At 37.6% G+C, this 23,687-nt stretch overlaps 3 protein-coding genes across 3 annotated transcripts; 2 read left to right on the top strand and 1 right to left on the bottom strand.

Moving 5' to 3' along the window:
• Nucleotides 1-5,656: 5,656 nt before the first annotated feature.
• LOC119992741 lies at nucleotides 5,657-6,643 on the top strand. Its single transcript, XM_038839535.1, has 2 exons — nucleotides 5,657-5,913; nucleotides 6,130-6,643. The coding sequence occupies exons 1-2, from the start codon at nucleotides 5,657-5,659 to the stop codon at nucleotides 6,641-6,643; spliced, it is 771 nt and encodes a 256-aa protein (XP_038695463.1).
• A 10,134-nt stretch (nucleotides 6,644-16,777) lies between these two features.
• LOC119992739 lies at nucleotides 16,778-17,263 on the bottom strand. Its single transcript, XM_038839534.1, has one exon. The coding sequence runs from the start codon at nucleotides 17,261-17,263 to the stop codon at nucleotides 16,778-16,780; it is 486 nt and encodes a 161-aa protein (XP_038695462.1).
• A 3,123-nt stretch (nucleotides 17,264-20,386) lies between these two features.
• Nucleotides 20,387-23,687, top strand: LOC119993681 (receptor-like protein 7). The gene has a single exon (XM_038840888.1). It carries the CDS (start codon nucleotides 20,395-20,397, stop codon nucleotides 23,350-23,352), a length of 2,958 nt encoding a protein of 985 aa, XP_038696816.1. The 5' UTR covers nucleotides 20,387-20,394; the 3' UTR covers nucleotides 23,353-23,687.

Raw genomic sequence — 23,687 nt, 5'->3', positions numbered from 1 at the left:
AGAAGAATTGTATCATAAATTTAATTAATGATAATTAGGGTTACAAAGTTAAAATAAATTTACGGAAAATTAAGCATAAGTCCCTCATTGGAGAGTTTTGTTCCAATAAAGACATTCTTAAAAGTCGTATTTCATAAAGTCATGTAATTTGTACTAATATTTCAAAAATAACAAAAAGTTAAGATATATGGTTTTATTCAGTGTTGTGAGAATTGGACTGATGCGGCCGGCCGAATCAGAAAACCAGTGACCCGGACACCAAGCCGACACGGTTCTGTTAATATTATCGTTTGAGCATGTGACCCGGTGAAAACCGGTAAAACCGGGCTATCGGACCGAAAACCCGGTGACCCAGCCAGTTTTACATGAATCGGAGATATTATTTTTTAGAGTTAAATGACTACAAAATATTGAATTCTTTTGTATATGTATTTATATTTTACATATAATATGATAATACCAATATATGTATATTAATTATCACTTATCATTTATCAAAATATATCAATATAATCAATATGTCAATATAATATATTATTATTACAATGTTAAATGTCAATATTACATACATATTTTTTTCGATGATCATATTTCATTATTTTGTATTTATTTTTAGTTTTGGATGATCATATTTCATTATTTTGTATTTTTTATTTTTTAGCATTAAGTTTAATTATAATATTTCTTATTTATTAATTGAACCTGCAGTTAAACCATTGACCCACTAGTTGAACCAATGATCCTGTCCTTTGCCCAGATCGATGTCCGGATCGCTTTTAATAACATTGGTTTTATTGATTAAAATATCATCACCTTCATCCTCAAACATGGCACCTGCCTCTTGCACATGATTCATCTCTGACCTCCGCTGGAAGCTTCGTCTCTACAGTCAGCAGCTTCATCTCCGCCCCTCATGGCTTATTCGAGAGTTCTATGACATTTTTTAGTGATTTTTCATCCCGATATTTGTTGTATTCAAACTATATCTACTCATACTCACCACAGGACCTGTAGATCTTATTGTTTTCCTTCGATCCGTCATCACATCATTATTTATGACAGTTTTTATGGTGATTTTCATGGGTTTTTTGTTCTGATTTAGGATTTGTAGACTGTGGGTGGTTTGTTATCTATTTCGTTTAATTTGGTATCTGTCATAATGTTATCTGTCTTGCTATATGTTATATGTCGTGTTAAAATGTTATATGTCTTTAATGAGATGTTATCTGTTTGAAGTTCCAAAACAGATAACATATCATAACAAATCTGAAACAGATATAATATCTGCAGATTCAGATTCGATTTCAGAAGAAAACGAATTTCGAAAAAGCAATAAAATCTCAAAGGTGATGCTCTTTGGCATGTGGAGTTGATTGGGCGTGATGATGGTCGTCAGCATTGGCCGTATTGGTCGGATCTAGCTCTTTTTCAAACAGTGGCCGTGATTAAATGAAGCTTTTCCAGTGATTCAAGTAATTTTCTACTGTCGTTGATGACTGGGTTGTGATCGGGCTGACCTAGAGCTTTATTTCGGTAGTTCGTTCATCAAAAATGATGGCTGGACGGCCAACTTCCGATATGGTGGTGCAAGGAAGGAGGAAGAAGAAGGATGGAGGATATTTTGATAAGTTGGTAGGCTTTGTCTTTTTTTCTAAAGTTTTCTTGAGGTTGTCCTTATTTGAATACAACTTTTAACTTTTGTCTTTATGGGTAAAAACCCCATCAATTTAAGTGTATCAAAAAAACATAATGCACAAAAAAAAGTTTTATGGTAATTTCATATATGATTAATTTAGTAAATTTATATCTTTAAAAAAAATATGTGTGTATTGAGACCATTGATGGATCGTGCTTAACACAAGAGGGAGGTGAATTGATGTGTATATTATAATACACCTTTTTGCTTGTGTTTTTAGGTTGAATTGACGTTTTATTTATCGAAATGAGATTGGATTTTGCGTAAATTCTATTCTTTGTGCCTTTTCAACTCCTTACACTCAATAGCTGCTCAACCCATGCTTGAGCGTAGATGTTACAATATTGGCCAGCAGCTAGCGCTCAATAGATGCTCAACAGGCATTCAACAACTGCTCGACAGAATAAAATCTTAGAATTAGAAGTTTGACTTGTTTTAGGAGTTTCCTTTGAGGTTTATGTGCTTTATTATTATTGTTTCTCAAGTCTCTTCGTAGTAAGGTTGTGTTGCTCTAACCCAGTATTTTTTCCTGAGGATATTTTTCACGTTAGTCCATGCACTAAGGACATTGCAAAATTCAAGTGTGGGGGTGGAAACAACTTTGTTTGATTAAAAATTTAAAAAAAAAAACGCAATGCCTTGTGATTTTCATGAATGAAATTTGATCGATATGATGTTGTGATTAATTGAAGCACTAATGAATCTTGCTAAGGACTCATGCCCAATTGTGTGTTTATATCTACAACTTTGTTTATCTTGTGTGATCCAATAATTTGAACACTTGTATTGTGGGGTACGAGCTAGGTGACATTTAATGTTGGACACTTGTGGTATGTCAAGAACATTAGTTTTCTTAAGTTACACGTCCGGGATTAAAATCGAGAAAAATAAACGACAAATAAAAGAAAAGAAAAATAGAATAAGTGGATTTTTCTCATTGGGTTCTACTGAGTAACCGGGCCTCTTGCCTGGCAAGCAGTAAGTTTCGCGTAAAAAGGTAGAGACCATGAGTGACTTCTACAGTGACTCGCTCAACGTCGTAGCCTTTTTGACTTGAGTTACTAGACCGGTAGGGGTATCTCTACACCTGATGCCCTAGTCCAACTGGATTGGGAGTCATTGGTTGAAAACTAGTTAGATGGGTCAATTAGAAAGCTTAAGGGGGTAAAGCATTGCACAAGTCACAGGAAAAAAATGGTTTGCTTTCAAAATAAATAAATAACCCGGAGTGCTTACTTGTTTTTGCTAATGATTCTTAATATCCTATGCTTGTGTTCATATTGAGTTGTTATTGAAATCCCTATACAAGTGTTGTTTCACATTCCATAAGCACGTTGGACATAATGAAGTTTACGAATGAATGCTTGTATTGGAAAATATTGCCCTGATGCTTGGTTTGCTGGTGTGAATTTGAGCAAGATTGTATTCACATGTTTCTATTAGTGGAATAACTTGGCATTGTGGTGTCTTATAATATTTGTGGGTATCATTCTGGTAAGCCCTCACGAGACTATAACCCGTCCACTAGGGATACCTAGGGGTTTAAAGGCTTGTGTCACATGCTAAGTGCCACCGCAATTCCCGCGACAGTGAGTTAATTTGTATTTTAGTTTCCCTCTTTGTTGTTTTCCTCGAGGACGAGCAAAAAGATAAGTGTGGGGGTATTTGATGCGTATATTATAATACACCTTTTTGCTTGTGTTTTTAGTTAAGCAAATGGGATGGCAATTGGAGAAGACTGCAGAATTCAAGGTTATGATAGTTGACGGGGGGCAACTGATGAGCATAGGTTGCTATAAGTCGTACCTTTAATTATGGGAAGTTTCAATTGCATGATGAATTTGTTTGTGTTACCATTGGGAGGCTGTGATGTAGTACTTGGGGTTCAATGGTTACAAACAGTGAGTCTAGTCCTCTGGGATTTCCACGAATTAACAATGCAGTTCACAGTGAACCATATACCATTTTAGTTATGAGTTTCAATCAGAATCAGTCATTTGTGTAACAGTTATCACTCCAACAGATGGAGAGGGTTATCCAAGATTCTAGCTTGGGAATGCTATTGTATTCACAAGAAGTTGTTGAGGTACAACCTATTAATACAAACCTGTCTTCCAAACAGTTAGCTGAACTGGAATCTTTGTTGCTCACCTATGATGATATCTTTCAAATGTCTTCTTCTCTACCTCCAGAAAGGATACATGACCACAGGATACCTCTTTTGCCAAATGCTAAACCTCCTAGTAAAAGGCCCTACCACTATGGATCTTTACAAAATAATGAAATAGAAAAAGCTGTTAGTGAGCTGAAGTAGTCTGGTTTTATAAGGGAACAACCACAGTCCTTTTTCATCACTTGTGCTATTAGTCAAAAACAAAGAGGGAACATGGCACACGTGTATGGATTATAGGGAATTAAATCAGTTGACTGTCAAGGACAAGTACCCTATTCCTTTGATAGATGACTTGCTAGATGAGCTGCATGGAACTCAATATTTCTCAAAGTTGGACTTGAGATCAAGTTATCATCATATTAGAATGCATCATGATGATGTGGAGAAGACAGTATTTCATACTCATGAAGGTCATTATGAGTTTTTAGTGATGTCATTTGGTCTCACTAATGCTCTTGCCACATTCCAGAGTTTGATGAATGACATTTTCAGGAATTTTCTAAGGAAATCTGTTTTAGTGTTCTTTGATGACATTCTCATTTACAATACCAGCTGGGAGAAGCATTTGGAGGATTTGAAGAATACTTTTGATTTACTTCAGCGACATCACCTTTTAGTTAAAAAGTCCAAGTGTGCCTTTGGCCAAGACAAGGTGGAGTATTTGGGGCATGTGGTTTCAAGGGAAGGGGTTTCTGCAGATCCTAGTAAAATCAAAGCAACTATGGATTGGCCTATACCTGAAAATGTTAAGGAGTTGAGAGGATTCCTTGGTTTGACAGGGTATTGTAGGAAATTTGTTAAAGACTATGGCAAGGTTTGTCATCCTTTGTATCAACTAACCAAGAAGAATTGTTTTGTTTGGACATCTGTGGCTACTGAGGCATTTGAGAAGCTTAAGTCTATTATGGTGTCTCCTTAGGTGTTAGCACTACTTGACTTCAATTTGCCTTTTACAATGGAATGTGATGCATCTGGGTTAGGAGTGAAAGCAGTTTTGCAACAAGCTGGTAAACCAATTGCCTTTTATAGTCAAACTTTGAGACCTAGAAATCAATCCCTGTCTACATATGAGAAGGAGTTAATTGCATTGGTCTCTGCTGTCAGAAAATGGCAAAATTTCCTCCAGGGAAGACATTTTATTATTAAGACTGACCACAGCAGTCTCAAATACTTCCTGGACCAGAGGGCAAATACCACATTTCAATAGAAATGGATGTCTAAGCTGTTAGGGTTTGACTATGAGATTCAATATAGGAAAGGTGTAGAAAATGTGGTTGCAAATGCTTTATCTAGAAAAGGAGGTTTTACTTCTTTGCCTAAATTACCAATAGAATATGTTGCTTCTAGCAGTAGAAGTGAATGTTTGGCTATCACCTACCTGTATTTTGGGTGGTTAGATGATTTGAGGAGGCATTTGGAGCAGGATGACTGGATCAAGTCAAAACGTGAAGAAATGAAGTCAGTTGATGCTGATGTTTCTGTATCTCTTACTAAATATGTTGTGCTTGGAGGGCTAAATTGTTTGCTGAATTCCATGAGACTCCATCAGCAGGTCATCCTGGGGTCTTAAAGACTTATCACAGATTGAAAAGGGGTTTTTACTGGATTGGTATGAAGAAGGATGTGAGAAAAATGGTGGCTGAGTGTGGAACTTGTCAGCAGAATAAATATAAGACTTTGTCTCCTGCTGGACTTTTACAGCCTTTACCTGTTCCAAAATAGAATTGACAAGACATTAGCATGGATTCATTACCTCTATACTTTCTTGCAAGGGAAAATCAGTGATAATGGTGGTGGTGGACAAATTAACTAAATATGGGTATTTCATTGCTATGGCTCACCCATATACTACAGTTACAGTAGCTCATTTATTCATTGAACATGTGTTCAAGCTACATGGAATGCCTTCTACAATTGTGAGTGATAGGGATCCAGTATTTCTAAGTGATTTTTGGAAGGAGTTTTTCAAACTACAAGGTTCCAAGTTTTGCATGAGCTTAGGTTATCACCCTCAAACTGATGGGCAAACTGAGGTAGTTAACAGGTATGTTGAGACTTATTTGAGATGTTTTGCTGGTCTTCAACCAAGGAAATGGGTGAATTATCTACCTTGGGCAGAATGGAGTTATTATACTGCATATCATTCAGCAGCTTAGGCCACCCCTTTTGAGTTGGTATATGGTCATCAACCTCCACATTTAATTACATATGAATCGGGCACAGCAAAGTTGGATGTTTTGGAAAAAGCTTTAATGGACAGAGATGGAATGTTAGCATTGTTGAGGCATAATTTGTTATTGGCACAGGAAAGAATGCAGCTCCAAGCAAATAACCATAGAATTGACAGAGAATTTGAGGTGGGAGCTTTGGTTTATCTCAAGCTCATCCCTTACCAGTTTCCTTCTTTGAATAAGTATTCATTTTCTAAGCTTCACCCTAAGTTTTATGGACCTTACGAAGTCTTGGAAAGAATTGGGAATTCTGCTTACAGACTTAAGTTACCTCCAAAGACTAAAATTCATCCTGTCTTCCATGTGAGTAATCTAAAAAGGTATTTGGGATCAGCTGTATGCCCTACAACCAAGTTGCCAATGGTGACAGATGAGGGTCTTATTCAACAACAGCCTAGAGCCGTCTCGCAGAGGAGGATTTACAAAGAATGTGACATTATCGGAACACAATTATTAATACAGTGGGAAGATCATACTACTGAGGAATCAACTTGGGAGGACTATGAAGAATTTGTGAAGAAATTTCCTAATTTTGTTCTTTAAATTTGAATATGCACTTGTTTTGTAGTCTTAAATATACTGAACTGTTGGTAATCATTGTTTTGTATTGTTGCTATGTTTGTAATGTCCTTGTGGACAAGGAGTATTTCGAGTGGGAGGGAGTTGATAGGATCCATTATATAAGATGATGACACGTATTGTTTGTGGTCTATCATCCAAAGGTGGTTTTGGGGCCACTTGTCCAGGATAGTTAAGTTGGTTTAGGTAGTATATTAGCGGAGAAATTAGTTTGTAATAGCAGATTTGATAATAGACATTGTTCTTTCTTCTTCTGTAATTCCCTTTGCCATTTCTTGTTGATTCTACGAGGTTCAGGATGCAAGAGTGTATCAATCGGGTTCCATCATTCTTGTGTGTTATTTCCTAGATTTCCATGGATTCTATTAATTTTACTTTCTTGTGTGAATCTGGCATGAGGAACTAAACCTTTTGATAGGGGGATGATGTAGCCTCCTTGATTGTGCTTAATGATATTGGTTTGATCAATTTTTGGATTTCTTTATTTTATGTCGAGTGTTGATTGTTGTGCTTAATTGATGATTGAACCGTGATGCTTAGCTACCATGCAGGTTTGATTGTTTTGATGCAATTCGTAGTAGACGCCATGCTCGGATTGGGAATAGCTTCTTGCAATTTAACACCATGACGTGTAGACATAGACGTCATATGCTAGGATTCATGTGATCGCTACATAAGTTGTCATAGATTTAATTGCATTCTTGTTTGTTAAACTAGTCTATACGCCGTGGATAGTTGCAATTTAAGAATAGACGTAGTAAGTTAGACGCCACGACTACTACATGAATTAGGGGACTTGGTCTTTGACATGCATGAAGAAATTGATAATTGACAACTAAAGGATTTAAGTGCAATAAAATGGTGAAATCGAAACCCTAGTATTTTCGCCAATTTGATCTTCCATACAACCCTCCGATTTAATTTATTCTTTGCAATTCTTCTCTTTCTTTCTCATAATAAACCATCAACAATTTTTGTCTTCTTATTCGGTGATATTTGTGGTGAATTTTGGAATTAGGATAGATTAATATTCAATCCTCGTGGATTTGACACTTGTATTTGTCAAGCTATACTACTATTGATTCGTGCACTTGCAAGTAATAACTAAGTTTTGAATCGCTATAGTTTTAGTGGCTCGAAATCTCACATCATCTACTACCTAGGTTCACCAACCTAGGATTTTCCAACCTCCACTAAGGTGTGGTTTTCCAAGAGCTCCACAAAACTCTTACAAAGGGTTTCAAAGTACTCCCTCAAACTCAACCTCTCAAAGGTGGTTGCCCTAACAAAAGGGACTTTTACGAATGTTGACGAATAGGTTCTCACAATGATAGCTCTAAGCTAATATGGTGATGAACACTCAAGAATTGCAACAAATATCTCATGGGTAATGTAGAATGTAAGTTCAAGTGAGGTATTTCGAAAATCTATATTTGAACCCTAAAACGATAAGCACTCCCTCTTTGCAAAAGTAAGTAGATGAAGAAGTCTTGAGATTGTATGGCTCGGGTAGAAGTAATTAGGAGTAGTAAAGATGAAAGCTTGAAAGCTTGGTTGTAGTTGAAAGTAAAGGTAGGTTCTTTCTTGCACAAAGCTTATCCCAGTTGGAATGACTCTTTTTGATTCACCAAGCTCTTGTAATTTCCATCATTGGATCTTTTTCCATCGTCGAATCTTGACCTTTAATCTTAGCTCTCAATCTCATCCATAGGATATAAAACTCAAACAAATCGTGATCCTCAATGATAGAGTCGTTTATCCTCTTGCTCTTCAAGTCCAATTTGACAAGCAAAAGAGTTGTTTCAATATCAGACCTTGATCTTGCTATTTGGTCTTCATCTTGGCCATTCAATGTCTTCAAGCACAGCTGACCATTGGATTACAAATGTCTCTAATCCAAGCCATCCATAAAAGTGACCGTTGGACACCTTCTCAAAATTGAGAACTCTACTTCTTCCCATAGCAGCCATTTGATCCACATTAACCTTCAAATCTGAGCCTTTAATCCTTCTTTAATTCTCAGCCGTGGATATAAATGTACTAACCAATCTTGTCCTTCCATTTTGGCTCCAAGACTTCAAAAGCAAACCCTAGGTAAAGGCCTTGTTTGGTCGCACCAAACTAATCTTCTTGGTAACACAAGTCTTGAATGAAGAAGCCAAACAACACTCTTGCTTAGGCTGCAAAAAGGTAAACCACAGGTAAAGTCTTTGCCTGCGGTTTTGTTTACATATAGTTGCAGTTTTAACCGCAACTATAGGCTATTTCTATTGTAGTACAAAGACTATGACAAATCTGAATTGTAGCACAAGTAGGTCCCATATGTTGGTCCTTTGAAGAGAAAGCCTTGTTGGCTTATTCTCCTCCAAGTCTCTTAGCTCCTAGCTTTGTCTCTTGAATTCCAAGCCAATAAAACTTCCCTCCAATGCTTGAGACTTCTTCTACAAGCTTTGACTAGAATATTTCCAGCTCAAGCAATTGTACATGCTTGGCCAACACAGCTCCCGTGCAAACAACCCACAATTCTTGCACAATGACATACTCGGTCCAACATGAACTGATTCTTGGCACAGTTGAATCATTCTCTTTAGCACAAATAAAATCATGTAATGGTACTGATAAAATCAATATGTCCAAAAATGATAGCCCTAAGACTTGTTTCAATCACCATTAAATATTGACCTTAGTGGTGGTAAGTTGGTGAAAATAAGATTTTCCATAGTTTCCTAGAGCTCGAAGCTCATTCTTAGAAACCGGACTTCAAATATCTTTAACATTCTAAACTCTGAGTCATATGAGACCACAATGATGATTAACCTACAAGGAAATAAGAGATATAACTCCTCAATTGCATGTAAGCTCAAAGAGCTTCATATCAAGAAATATGTTAATTATATTTGAAAAAAACCCAAAAAATTCAGATTACTTCATGATAAATCATTTTATACTTATTAGAATGCTCGTATAAAATTTCATAACAATCGGAAATCGTTTGGTCACTCAACCAAGCAAGTAGGTCACTTATAGTGAAAACCGATAAGTTCTAAGTGTAACCTTACTACCATTTTACAAACTCAGTGTAAATGAAATTTTCTCTTAAACTTTACTTATTCAAATATGTTCATAGGGATAAAACTAAGGTGCACACAAAATTTCATTTAAATCGGAGTTCATTTGATTCACCACGTTCACAAAGAACACATATGCACAAAATTAGATTAAACCTAGTTTTGACAGAATTTAAGCATATGACCAAATATATATGTGATGAACTTAATTTCTCATGATTATAGTCCTAGAACATATATTAGACCCTCGTGTGCATGTGGTTCAAGTTTAAATTAAGTCAATGGGACCTAAGTTGGTTAAAATATGATAATTGGAGAATTGATGCCTTAACTTAGTCCATTCTAGTTCATTTGCAAAACTGAATTTCCAATATATATTCAAGCATGTATATATGTCAAATTCACATAGAATTAGGCACAAGCCTCACTTAATCAATAAGATCTATCCATTCAAATTCAATTCACATAAATCAAATATTACTTTAATGTTTCAATATCATTTACAAATGATTTAATATCATCAAAATTAGACATGTAGAACCATAGGTCCAACACAATTATGTGTGTAAATATTGACACTCTATTTTTAAACACACCAAAAGTAACTAAAATCTCAGACAATTCTAAAATACTCAAATACACCCCAAAGCATAAAAGAGTTAGAAAATTGACAACTGTTGGCTCCAGACCGTCATCGGGTAACCTATTAAACATTGTTGATGTAAATTATCGACAATCGAATTGTGGAGAATGAATGGGCAAATATAAGACAAAACAAAGAGATTTTACGTGGTTCGGCTTTGAGCCTAGGTCCACGGTGCAGAATGATATGGTATTTTTATTATCACTTGTGAATACAGTGTGAGTAAGAAATCCGAAAACCGAATCCCCCTCCACCCTCCTAATGAACTCCTTTTATGCTTTTCTTGAACAGTTACCAGCAGTTGTGGTAGTTAGAGAAGTTCATAACAGTTTGGAGGAGTTTACGATAGTTTGGAGGAGTTTGTAGTAGTTTGCAGCAGTTTGCAGTAGTTTACAGTAGTTTCGGCTGTCACCTTTTAACGAGGAACTGCCTTATCTTCGGCTTCGTCCCTTAGTTATTGGTTCGGCCTTATTTGCATCGCTTTGTACTGCCTTGATAAGACCAAGTCCTTTTTGGACTGTAAGTTCTGGTCTGTTTTATGTTGTTGGGCTTCGGGGCCCTAGCCTCTGTTGGGCTTTTGTTATTGTTGGGCTTCGGGGCCCTAGCCTCTGTTGGGCTTTTATTATTGTTGGGCTTCCGGGCCCTAGCCTCTGTTGGGCTTTTATGTTGTTGTTGGGTTGAACATGACCCATATAATTTGTTGAGGTTGATTTTGACCCCTACACTTTGCCCCCTATTTTTAAGTTTGATTTAAACTTAAAAATATTTTGCTTGGGGTTGCGTCTTCTTCAGAGCTCTTCGTCTCATCATCTCTGTTTGCAGTTTTTGCATTTTTTGACTGTTGAAGTATTTCTGCAATTGCAATTTCAGAGCAATGAGATTAACAATGAGAATATCTTTGTCAAAATAAAACATAAATACTTCATACATGGAAATGAATATGCAATGGTATAACTCTTAACGAGTCCAGGTACGAATAACATCATTTATGATATTCATTGCATTCCCAACATGGGCGGCAAGATCTAAAAGAGATTATTGTAATCGATAAACGTTTTGATTTTGAGAATGACCCCAAGCGTTATCGCGAACTCTGTTCAGCGCATCTCTGGCCGCTCGAAGCACATCCGTATAAGACTGGTTTCGTTCGTACTCGTTTTGCAGATTTCTTTCGGCTTCTACAAGAAGTCCTTTTAATCCTTCGATGGAGTTTCGAGGATTTTCTTCGTACAGTTCTTCAGATACTACAAATATTTCAACGACTGATCGTCTGGTTCGTCATTGTTTCGAGATGTGGAACCTTCTCCTTTGGCCTCTGCCCTTTTTGAAGATGAAGGGTCTTCGTTTCTTGCCCGTTTTGAAGGAATGAGATTCTCTTTCTCATCCAATGCTCTTTTTGTAGGAGTGGAGTTAGAGGAACTCATCTTGTTGAGTGTTTGAGAGATTTTTTGAAAGGAAACAGGAATGTCTTCTCCTTCTTATCGCCGTGTATTTAAGGATGAAAGGTTCACGTTCAAAGAAGCAGTTATTCCTGAAAAACGTGGGGAAGCTAAACGGTTGCACCGTTTTTTAGAGACCATGGTGTCTTTTCGTATTTCGAAATAAACAATTCAAATATCCCACCTTGCAAATAAAATGGAATTTTTGTAGAAATTTTCCTGAAATAAAATTTGGAAAAAAGGAAAATGGACAGGAATTTTATTCTAGAGTGTAAAGAACACTGTCAATTCCATCTACAACAGAACCAAGTTGTACTGTGATCTCAGTGATTGCTTCGTGCAATTTATCTGGATCATGACTACTTGCTTGTCGGCCCCATGACATATATTGAATGCCTTGTATGGCGTATTTTGATACCATAAGTTGTCTTCTGTAGTCTTGAACTTTGTCAGTTGCTTTCTTAAGTCTCCTTTTGGTTTCCGTCAGAGCTTTTTGTAGAGATTCGATGGTTTTCTGGTGATCGTCCTCATATACATCTTCTCTTATAGGGGAGAGGTTGAATCTATGATCATTTCCATCTTCATCTTCTTTAGAAGTAGAACCCTCATTGGTTCTAGATCTTTTCGCAGGTGGAGAGTTAGGAGTATCCATCCTTGAAGATTTCTTGAGGAAAATATTGGTTTCTGCTGATTCTTTCTTTTGAATATTTATACGAATGGAATATGAAAGAAGTTACCTTTTCCTTGGAAGTTGTAATAGATAACGGGGAAATGGACAGTTGCGACATTACTCCACGTCTTTTCTCGAGGAATTGGAACGCCTTTTGGTTTGCTCGAGGGTTAACTGATCAGAATTGATATTTATTGGAGTTGAATTATTTTTGGAATTTTTGGGAACCTTCGTCTTCCTCTAATAAAGCTTCGTCTTCCCCTAATAAAGCTTCGTCTCCCTCTAATAAAGCTTTATCTTTTACCGGTGAGATTTTGCTTCACCTAAAGGTTTCATCTTTGACAGAAATTGAATATTTGGAATGTAAAGAGGAGATTCTTGATTTGTCTAAGAACTTTATCTTTGGCAGAGATAGACATGGAATAGTATTTATAAATGGTTAAAATTGCTCAAGCTTTTAAGGTCTTGGCCATAAGGCATGATGCATTCTAACTAGATTATTCTTCATAAAAAGATTGATGTTTTGTAAAGCTTGTCGTAGCTTTTCAGGATCATTTTCCATAGCAGCATTTTCTGACATGTCTCGAAGCCGATAAAGTGACCTTCCAGCCAATTTGTAGGCTCGGGTAAGCTCTATTATCCTTCTTTCTGCATCATGGAGATCTTTATCCAAACGTATCAGCAGATCTTGCAGATCGGAGGCATGTTGATAAGGATCATACCCATCGGGGTATAGCTTCAACTGTTGAAATTTTTCTGCCACTTTAGATGGTCCTTCATCTGACTTGGTTGGTTTGGACATTACTTTTCGGTACTCAGGCTCGATAGGAAGCTTGGAGGAACTCATGACTGTAGAGGTTTTTTGTTTTGGAAGTGGTGTTTCTTTGGGTTTTCTCTAGTATATTTATAGGAAAAAGAACGCAACTTTAGAAGTTGAATCGTATTTCGATTCTAACTAGCATTTTAGTGACATGATGTAGCGCTGCCATTTTCGCCACTTATCGAGAAGTTACTTTTGATCGAACGGCTTTGATTAATTCGTGGAAGAACGATTTCCGAGGAGTTTTAACTTTTGAATTTCGAATTTACTATTTAGTCCTTGGGGGTTTTTTAATGGGTTTACTGTAACCACCCACTATCTTAAAACTTCCAAGACACGGTTCGACTTGCGGTACGTTTCTTGACTTTTTCTTTTTCGAATTTTCGATTATGGCTTGGCTTGGTTCCTCTGAAGAATTCATCGATAGATTTGAGCGAGAGAATGAAAGAGACGAATCTAATTTCGGTCCTTCAATCATTCCGAATGAAAGTTCGACTGTTATAGATACTCATGATGAGTTTCCTGAAGGTGATATACCAGAAAAAGAACTAGGAGATCAATCCACTAATCTTAGGGTTTCGTCTTACTCTGAATCTGAAGGAGTATCGGGTCAAAGGATGATTAGTTCATCTAAGGTTAGCTTTTTACCAACTACTCGTTCAAAAAGTAAGACTCAAAAAGTTTTGGAGGATGAGGTTATAGTAGACAAGGATCCTGCTTCTGTATTAACGGAAGAGGATTTAGATAGTATTAGGGTTGAATTCAGAATTCCACAGGAAATAGAAATGCGAATTCCTGGTTCTAACGAATCAGCTTCTTATGAATTTCCTGGATGGACTGTAGTATATGCTATATCATTAAGGTGTGGATTAAGGTTTCCTTTAGGACCTTTAGTTAAGTCTGTGTTAAAATTTTTTGGAGTTGCCCCCTGTCAACTTATGCCTAATTCTTGGCGTATTTTGCTATCTCTAAAAGCTTTAAGTTCAAAATACGGTCTTACTTTTGGTCTTCATGAATTTCTTGCCGCTTACTCTTGGCAAGAAAACAAAAAGGATGTAGGTAGATATATGTTGTCGAAGAAGGATAAGGAAAATTTGATTGTTGGGACGACGTCCAGTGATCATAACTGGCAAAAGAGATATTTCTTGGTGAAAAAGGAAATTCTTTTGGAAGATGACGATGCTATTCCTAGTTCTTGGACAATTCAAGGTATAATTAATTAAGTTTTCCTTTACTTTTATTTAATTTCTTTATGAACATTTATCTTTTAATGGCAGGCAAATCTCTTAAGACAACTATTACTAAAGAGGCTCCGAGGAATTGCCAGTTATTTTTAAAGTCAGTTCCTCGCTCTGAAAGAGATTGGAAATTCGTTTCCTCAAAGTATCTTTTTGAAAGTAAGTTGATGAAATATTTACGATTTTGATTTTCTTTCTTATTTCTACTAATTTCTTTTCAATTTTTCACAGGACCCCATATGGCTCCAAGAGTAATCATTCCTTTGAGTCTTAATGAGATTGCTGAAAAGAAGAAAGTGCAGAAAAGTTCTAAGGAGAAGAGGAAGAAAAGAAAACATGAATCTATCTTGGGACTTCACAGTGAGTTAGGAACAATTGCTGAAGTAACTGAAACTTCTGAAGTTCCCGAGGGTGACATAGATGATGATTCCACACTTATAAGGAAAAAGAAAATCAGGGTATCGTCTCCTTCTCCAGTAGGTGAAAGTGCGGGATTGAGCGAGGAGGCCGATGACATCATTCAGGTTCCTGATGATGAAGTGAGAGAGGAGACCGTGAGAAGAGAAGGAAAAGATCCTGTTCATCCGGTTTCACCTCTGAGAGCTCTAATTGAAAAGGAGTTGAGATTATCGGGTGCTGATCTTCCATCTGATCTCCCGGAGAGGAGTTTCGAAATGTCGATCCCTAACATCTCCCTTTATTTGAGGCCTGTCGAGTTATTTCCTGATTTACACAAATTGGCTTATCCCCTTGGTTTCACTCCTCCTAAGTTGAATCTTGAGGATGCTTCTCTTTATAGCATTTCTCATGCTTTTCAGGTATTTTCAAAATTCAATCTCTTTGTATTTCTATGTTAGCTTAAAAATAATCTTCGTCTTCTTCTTTCAGGCTTTGTCAGTTCAGCTTTACATTGATAAAGAAGTCGAAAAGTTAAGTGAGGAAGTAAAGAGTCTTCGACTTTCCAATGGATTATTACAAGCCGATATTAAAAAAATTTTGGAGGCCGAAGAGCAGGAGAAAAAGTTAAGGATAGAGGCCGAAGCTCAATTGGAAAAAACGAAGAATGCTGCTGCTGAAGCTTTAAAGAAGGCTGAAAATAAGTTCGATGAATTGGACAGAAGGCATATTGCTTTGAAGACTAATTTCACAGATCAGGGCAGACAATTGTCCAACATAATACAGCAACAAAAAGTTACGGAAGAGGAACTTTCAGCTTTCAAGATCAAATTTCAAGAAAATGAGATATTATTGAAGGATCTGCAAGAAGTTGATTCTAAGCTGAAAGATTGTGAAATTGAGCTAAGTGCTTCTATCGAAAAAGCGAATCGGCTATCGGATGAACTGACAGAATCAAAGGAAGATGTCGATTTCTACAAGGGAGAATGTGCTCTTGCTGCTCGAAAGGAAAGAATCAAAGCTTTGGGAGAAGTAATGATGCACTACAAGGCTGGAACTTTAAATGAGGAAGAAGTTGATCGAATGATCAAAGAATATGAAGAATTCAAAGTCATCGATGCAACGCAAACTTCTGCCTCTGAAGCCGAAGACGACGTTTAAGCTTATATTTTAACTTTTGTAATCCTATATCTTCCCTGTTAGTCTTAAATACGATCTTAACTCTTTTGTATTTCTTATTAATTGAGATTTACGATTTTAACTATCTGCTTAAAATTTTAACTATGATGCAAACAAAATGCAAATAAAATTGTGCTTAAATAAAGAGTTAAATGTACATGACCTTTTGGGAGATTAGAGGGCATCAATCTTCTTCTCTTTGACCTTCGTCCAAACTCTGACATTCTATCCAATATGCTGATAGTTCCTGCAATAATTAAGTATGGAACGATGAGGGTGATGTAATGCGGCTTGTCAGGCACTTATATATGCTGGGCATATATATGTATATATTCAACTCGATTGAGAAAATATATACATTTCAGTGGTTCATCATCCAGACCCCTATATATATATATATATATATATATATATAGGAAAGATATAACCTGAGATGTTTTGCATTCCAGTTGTTGTTAAGTATCTTTCCTTCTCTGGTTTGCAATTTGTAAGCACCATTGCCGACGATCTCTATGACTCTGTATGGTCCTTCCCACATGGCCCCCAGTTTTCCAGAATTCAATTGCTGTGTGTTCTAGAAAACTTTGCTTAAAACCCAGTCACCAATATCAAAAGCTCTTGAGTTGACTGTTTTGTTGTAATATTTTACGATCCCATGCTTGTAAGCTGATGTTCTGCTTCTGAAAGTCCCATTGCCAGGGCATCATCATGTGGATTGAGTAGCCTTGTCATCTCATCGTCTGTGAAGCTGATAACTTGTCTCGTGAATTGTATCATCGGCTTATCATTCCATACCTCAGAATTTTCTGTCTGCTTGACTTGTTTCTTTGCCGATGAATGTGTAATTCCGCTAATCTCTGATCCACCAAATATTACGTTAATCGTCTTCTCTGGTGGTAGTGGCTTCTGTTCCTCTTCTCGTTTTTCAGCTTGGGACATCGCCGCTCTTCCTCTTTCGGATAGTAAATCCCGAAGATAACCTTTCTTAAGTAATTGAGTTACTTCTTTTTTGAGGGTGAAACAGTCGTCTGTTGTATGCCCGTAATCGTTATGAAACTCACACCATTTGGAAGTATCCCTTTGATCTAGCGGTTTACGTAATTTGTCGGGCCATCTAACAGCATCTCCCATTTTCTTCAGCACTGATAAGATTTCATTTGGTGGAATTACCAAATTGTATTCAGGAGATCCAGGTTTCTTCTTAAAATCGATCGGTTTAGGATCTTTGCAAGGATATCGCGGAGCTTCGAACTTGTTTGCTTTTGCTCAGATTTCTTCGGCTGCTCTGTTAGTCGCTCTGGAAGCCTTCCTTCATCTTCCTCCCATTTAATTTGAACACTTGCTATTGCCTGAACTTCTTGAAAAGACTTACATGGATAACGGGTAAGCTTTCCGTATAATTTGCTTCCAGGTAGAAGAGCCATGCGAAATGCATTGATTGCAATTTCATCTAAACATCCTGGAATTTCCTGTTTTTCTTTATTGAATCTCGTCAAGAATGATCGTAGAGATTCTCCTTGCTTTTGTCGCAGTCGATATAGATCATCCGATGTTGGAATTATTTTCCTGCTACTTGCAAATTGTTCAACAAATGCATCGGCCAATTGTGCGAATGAAGCAATTTTCCCTTCTGGAAGATTAAGATACCACTTCAAAGGAGGTCCCACCAAGGTTGAACTAAATCCTCGGCACATGCATGCTTCATGCTTGTTGAATGGGTATGATACCAGAGTCAATCGTTGACTATATTGATCCACATGATCTTCTGGATCAGTGGTACCATCATAAGGTTTAATATGTGGTATGATGAATTTCTTTGGGAGCTCTTCCAAGGCAATGGCATGAACAAATGGAGATTTGAGGAAAGTACGATTTTTCTTTATAGGTGGTGGCATGCCTGGTATCCTGAAGAAGGCTGACTCCATTTCTTCCAGTCTTTTATCGACACTTCGCTGCGTTGCAATTTCTGGCAATGTTGTAGTTATGTTTGACCAAGCACCAATTGTTGGGATAGCCGAAGATGACGTTGGTATAGGAAACAGTGGTGCCATGGATTGCGTCGTTGGCCTCAGAAACTGAGTTGATGTTGATGCCAATGAAGATTCTGTCTGATGCACAAATCCTGGCAAGGGAACACTTGCGTTGGGAATTTGCGTTGTTTGTCCATCATTGAGTCGAACAGAAGTACTTGGGACAGTACTTGCAGGGACGGTTCTGGTTATATATGGACTTGAAGGTTGATTCATAAGATCAAGTAGCTTTTGATTTTCTCTTCGAACAGTCAAGTTTTCTTGCTCCAACTGTTGGACCCTTCTTTCATGTTCGTCGAAGCGTTGAATCAAAGCTTTCATCTTCTCGCTTACAGCATCATCTCGTGAATCTTCTGCGTTTGTCATTGTGATAATATTATCTGCTCCCCTATCTGGCGCACCAAATTCTTGATGTAAATTATCGACAATCAAATTGTGGAGAATGAATGGGCAAATATAAGACAAAACAGAGAGATTTTATGTGGTTCGGCTTTGAGCTTAGGTCCACGGTGCAGAATGATATGGTATTTTTATTATCACTTGTGAATACAGTGCGAGTAAGAAATCCGAAAACCGAATCCCCCTCCACCCTCTTAATGAACTCCTTTTATGCTTTTCTTGAGCAATTACCAACAGTTGTAGCAGTTAAAAAAGTTCATAGCAGTTTGGAGGAGTTTACGGTAGTTTGGAGGAGTTTGTAGTAGTTTGCAGCAGTTTGCAGTAATTTACAGTAGTTTCGACTATCACCTTTTAACTAGGAACTGCCTTATCTTCGGCTTCGTCCCTTAGTTATTGGTTCGGTCTTATTTGCATCGGCTTTGTATTGCCTTGATAAGACCAAGTCCTTTTTGGACTGTAAGTTCTGGTCTGTTTTATGTTGTTGGGCTTCGGGGCCCTAGCCTCTGTTGGGCTTTTGTTATTGTTGGGCTTCGGGGCCCTAGCCTCTGTTGAGCTTTTATGTTGTTGTTGGGTTGAACATGACCCATATAATTTGTTGAGGTTGACTTTGACCCCTACAAATATCTTCCAAGCAAACTCAAGGTTTCCTGCTTTACGCAAGCCATCAATAACAGAGTTTAAATTTTGAAGGCTTGGTTTTACCAAAGAGAAAATATTCGACAACCCAATTGAGTGCATTCGGTTGCACAGAAAAAATTACATCACGGTAATATTCTTTCTTACTAAGGGCACGTGGATCATCTGATCAAAAAAGTGTAGGGCTTCCTCATGAGAGAAATCTGTAACTTTTCTGGAGGAACTTATGCAATGGGTTTTGGCTTTGAACATCAGATTGGGGGGTCTTTTGATGCGGTTTTGGCATTAGAAATTGTGGGTGAAAAAGACGCGACGAAATTTGAAAGATGTTTTCTTTGTCGTTATTTATTTTTGTTAGTTTTCTTTTGAATCATTCAACCAACAATGAATGAATTGGAAAAAATTGCACAAAACAGCCTATGACTTGAATTTTAGTAGAGGAAAGACTTTGAAATTTCAATGAAAGTAGAGTTAGTTGAAATTTCCAATACAAATACAACAATAATATTATTCACTTGGTTGGGTTATGCCAGATCGATATCAAATTTAAATCTTGACACCCTCTCATACTTGTACTCTTGAGTTTCTTAGTTTGTGGAAGTGTAAATGTGAAGAAGAGAAAAAAGATTCAGAAGAGAGAGAATTCAGATGATCGCAAGCTTAACATGTACGTTGGGTTATGTACACTAACAATATTGTCCTTTTTGGATTTATCGGATCACTATGGATACATCGGACCAGTAAAGTTTTGTTCTTCAGGAGCCATCTCACTCAATGAAATTTAACCCCATGAAACGCATTGTTGTCATGTGTAAAAAGTTAGACTGGCCTTTCTTGTAAACCATTTTGCTAAGTTATGACAAATCGATGTGGGATTTAAGTGCTTATATCTCCTTTTTATTCAATATCACACCATATCCGATCCAATGGCATCTTCAATATTATTGTATCACTTACGGAATATGGCCTTGCTTTTCTTACTATTTATCTTGGTTTTGTCAACGCATATGACACCATCCCTATGTCATGATGAAGAAAGCTTGACTTTGACTTTAAGGGAAGGGAAGACTTTGAAATTTCAATGATAATAAGTGTCTCCCTAATTGTACACTTATATGTGGATGGCTTATGTCTCCCTTTTATTCTTCATCTCATCAATATCCAATGGCTTCTTCGTTATTGTATCACTTACGGTTTATGGCCTTACTTTTCTTACTATTAATCTTGGCTTTTCCAATGCACATGACACCACTCCTATGTCACCATGAAGAAAGCTTAGCATTGCTGCAATTCAAGGGAAGCTTTGTCATCGACAAGTCAGCTTCGTCTGATGCCTCTGCTTATCCAAAGATGATATCATGGAATCAACAAGGAGAGAATCCAGACTGCTGCTCGTGGGATGGTGTGGTGTGTGATCAGCACACCGGGCGCGTCATTAGCCTTGACCTCAGTAGCAGTTGCCTCTATGGTTCTATCAATTCCAACAGCAGCCTCTTCGGTTTAGGCCACCTTCAAAGGCTTAATCTCGCGGACAATCATTTCAACTCCTCCCAAATCCCATCCGGATTTCGCAGTTTTCCAAGGCTAACTTATCTCAATCTCTCCTCCTCCAAATTCTATGGTAAGATTCCATTAGAAATAGCAGGGTTGAGTAGATTGAGATATCTTGATTTGACAGGAGATTTGGATGCATCTCAAGCAAGAATGTTGGAGTTCACAAGTCCTAACCTGATGTGGCTAGTTCAAAATTTAACTCACATTGAGAAACTGCATCTTGACCATGTAGACTTATTTGCTGCAATCCCTGAAAAAGTTGCAAATTTGTCTTCATTATCATCTCTTAGTCTCTATAATTGTGGCTTGCTTGGCAGATTTCCAATGGGAATTTTTGAACTACCAAACCTGCAGTTTCTCAAAGTGGGGGAGAATGAAAAACTTGTTGGTCATCTGCCTGAATTTCATTGGGGCTCTCCTCTTAAGTTTTTAATGCTTCACCGCACAAATTTCTCAGGTGAACTACCTCCTTCAATAGGAAACCTTCATTCCTTGACTGGATTGGATATTGTTAGATGCAACTTTGGGGGCCCAATCCCATCTTCTCTCGGTAATCTTAGCAAGATCACCGTCCTTGAACTCGGTGAGAATAACTTTTTTGGCGAAATCCCTTCTTCATTGGCAAACCTTACAAAGCTTACCTCTTTCTCAATTTCAGGCAATCGTAATTTTAGTTGTGGGTCCTTGTCCTGGCTTGAAAAGCAAACCGAATTCATTCAGTTGGGCCTTCAAGATTGCAATATAACTGGTGAAATCCCTCACTTTCTAAAAAATTTCACTCGACTCAATCGTTTACAACTCTGGTCTAACCGTTTAAGAGGTCAAATTCCACATTGGCTAACAAACCTCACTCGGTTAGCCGTCTTAGATCTTAGTTACAATGAATTCCACGGCCCTTTTCCTCATCAAATTTCAGAACTTCTAAATCTTGAAGCTATTTATTTGAACGCAAATCACTTGAGCGGCATTGTTAATCTAAATCCATTTTTTGACCTCCAATACATGAAGACATTTTTTATATCAGAGAATGATTTTACATTGCTCCGTGTGACCAATGGAAATGCTACTCTTCAAAAGTGGTTCATACTAGGACTTGGCTCATGCAACCTGAAGGAGTTCCCCGACTTCCTTAGGTACCAAGATAAACTGGAGATGTTGGATCTCACTGGAAATAAAATCCGCGGCCAGATTCCGAGCTGGTTGTGGAACATAAGCAAAGAAACTTTGGAGGTGGTTGTTATTGGTTTCAATTTTTTGACCGGCTTCGAGCAACCTTCATTGATCTCGCGCCTTCCTAATCTAAAATTCCTAGGGCTACGTGGTAACAAGATCCAAGGTCCAATCCCCATACCACCACCTTCCATTCTCGACATTACCTTCTCAAATAACAGTTTCAGTGGAGAAATTTCTTCAACCTTCTGCAGTCTACCTTACCTACACGTCCTTGACTTGTCATTCAACAACTTGAGTGGCATGCTTCCGCAATGTTTGCTCGAGAAGGTGAACAATCTGAACATTTTAAATCTTGAACACAACTTCTTCAGCGGAACCATTCCTAGAACTTTAACGAATGGCAGTAAGTTGAGGATGATCAATTTAGGTCACAATGCACTACAAGGAACATTACCGAGGTCATTGGCTAATCATACAATGTTAGAGATTCTACATCTTGGTGACAATGAGATTAGTGACACATTCCCCTTTTGGTTGGGAGCTCTACATAATCTAGAAGTCCTAATCTTGAGATCCAACAAACTGTTTGGTGCAGTTGGAAGCCCTGCAACCGGATTCGAGTTCTCTATGTTGCAGATCATTGACATCGCCCACAACAGTTTCACCGGCGTTATACCATCTCAGTACTTTCAGAAGTGGAATGGCATGAGAAATTCTGATGTGGATCACTTTTCGTATATGACAGAAACTATAACTTTGTCGGGTTTTAGTTTCGAGTTAAAACGAATTTACAATTATCAACTAACTTTGGTTAACAAAGGTGTCAGCATGGATTATAAGAAGATACCTCACGTCTTTGCAGCTATTGATCTTTCCAGCAACAAATTTGAAGGGGAGATACCAGAATCCATTACAACTTTGAAGAATCTCCTTTTCCTTAACCTTTCCAACAACCGCCTCTCAGGCCACATCCCATTGGCTATAGAAAATCTCACAGAGCTGGAATCATTGGATTTTTCGAGCAACATGCTTTCAGGAAAGATTCCAGAGGAGCTCACACAGCTAACATTTCTTTCAGTCTTTAATGTCTCTTGTAATCAGCTCATAGGTCCTATACCACAAGGAAAACAATTTGCTACATTCGAGAACAACTCATACAAGGACAACCTGGGATTGTGTGGGAAGCCATTGTCGAAGTTGTGTGGAAATGCAGGGGAATCACCTCCATCACCTTCGACTGGTGAAGATGATCAGAGCTCGGGTGGTTCTTCAACATATGTTTTGTGGATGATAGTTGCCATTGGATATGCAAGTGGACTGGTTGTTGGTGTTGTGGCAGGATTCAGATTCACCGCATCAAAACATGAATGGTTTGTGAAAACCTTTGGCAGGAGGCAACAAAACAGGACAAGGCTGAGAAGAAGGTGACAAAGAGTTTGAATTTTTTGAGGCATTTCCTGATCATTTATACATGGTTCAAAGTTCAAACATCTTCTTATGTTGATTCCAGTTCTCTGTGTGTGTTGCATGGCAGTGAGGTTTGCTTAGTTATGTGATGTTTTTCTTGTCTTCACTTGACTTCGTCCTTGTTATATGTTTGACTAGTCATGTTGTGTTTTATATTGCTTTTATATTTTATGCTTGTGAATGAGCCATGTTGGCTAGCTAGTTCTAGAAACTAGTTTGTATCTAAAAGCAAGTTTGTCTTCTCTTGTGGTTGTACTTGTACTTGTTATTGCAGAATGAAATACGAAAGTTCTTTC

This window comes from Tripterygium wilfordii, chromosome 23, assembly GCF_013401445.1.
Source record: "Tripterygium wilfordii isolate XIE 37 chromosome 23, ASM1340144v1, whole genome shotgun sequence".
NCBI lineage: Eukaryota > Viridiplantae > Streptophyta > Magnoliopsida > Celastrales > Celastraceae > Tripterygium > Tripterygium wilfordii.
This window is presented reverse-complemented; position numbering and strand designations above follow the sequence as displayed.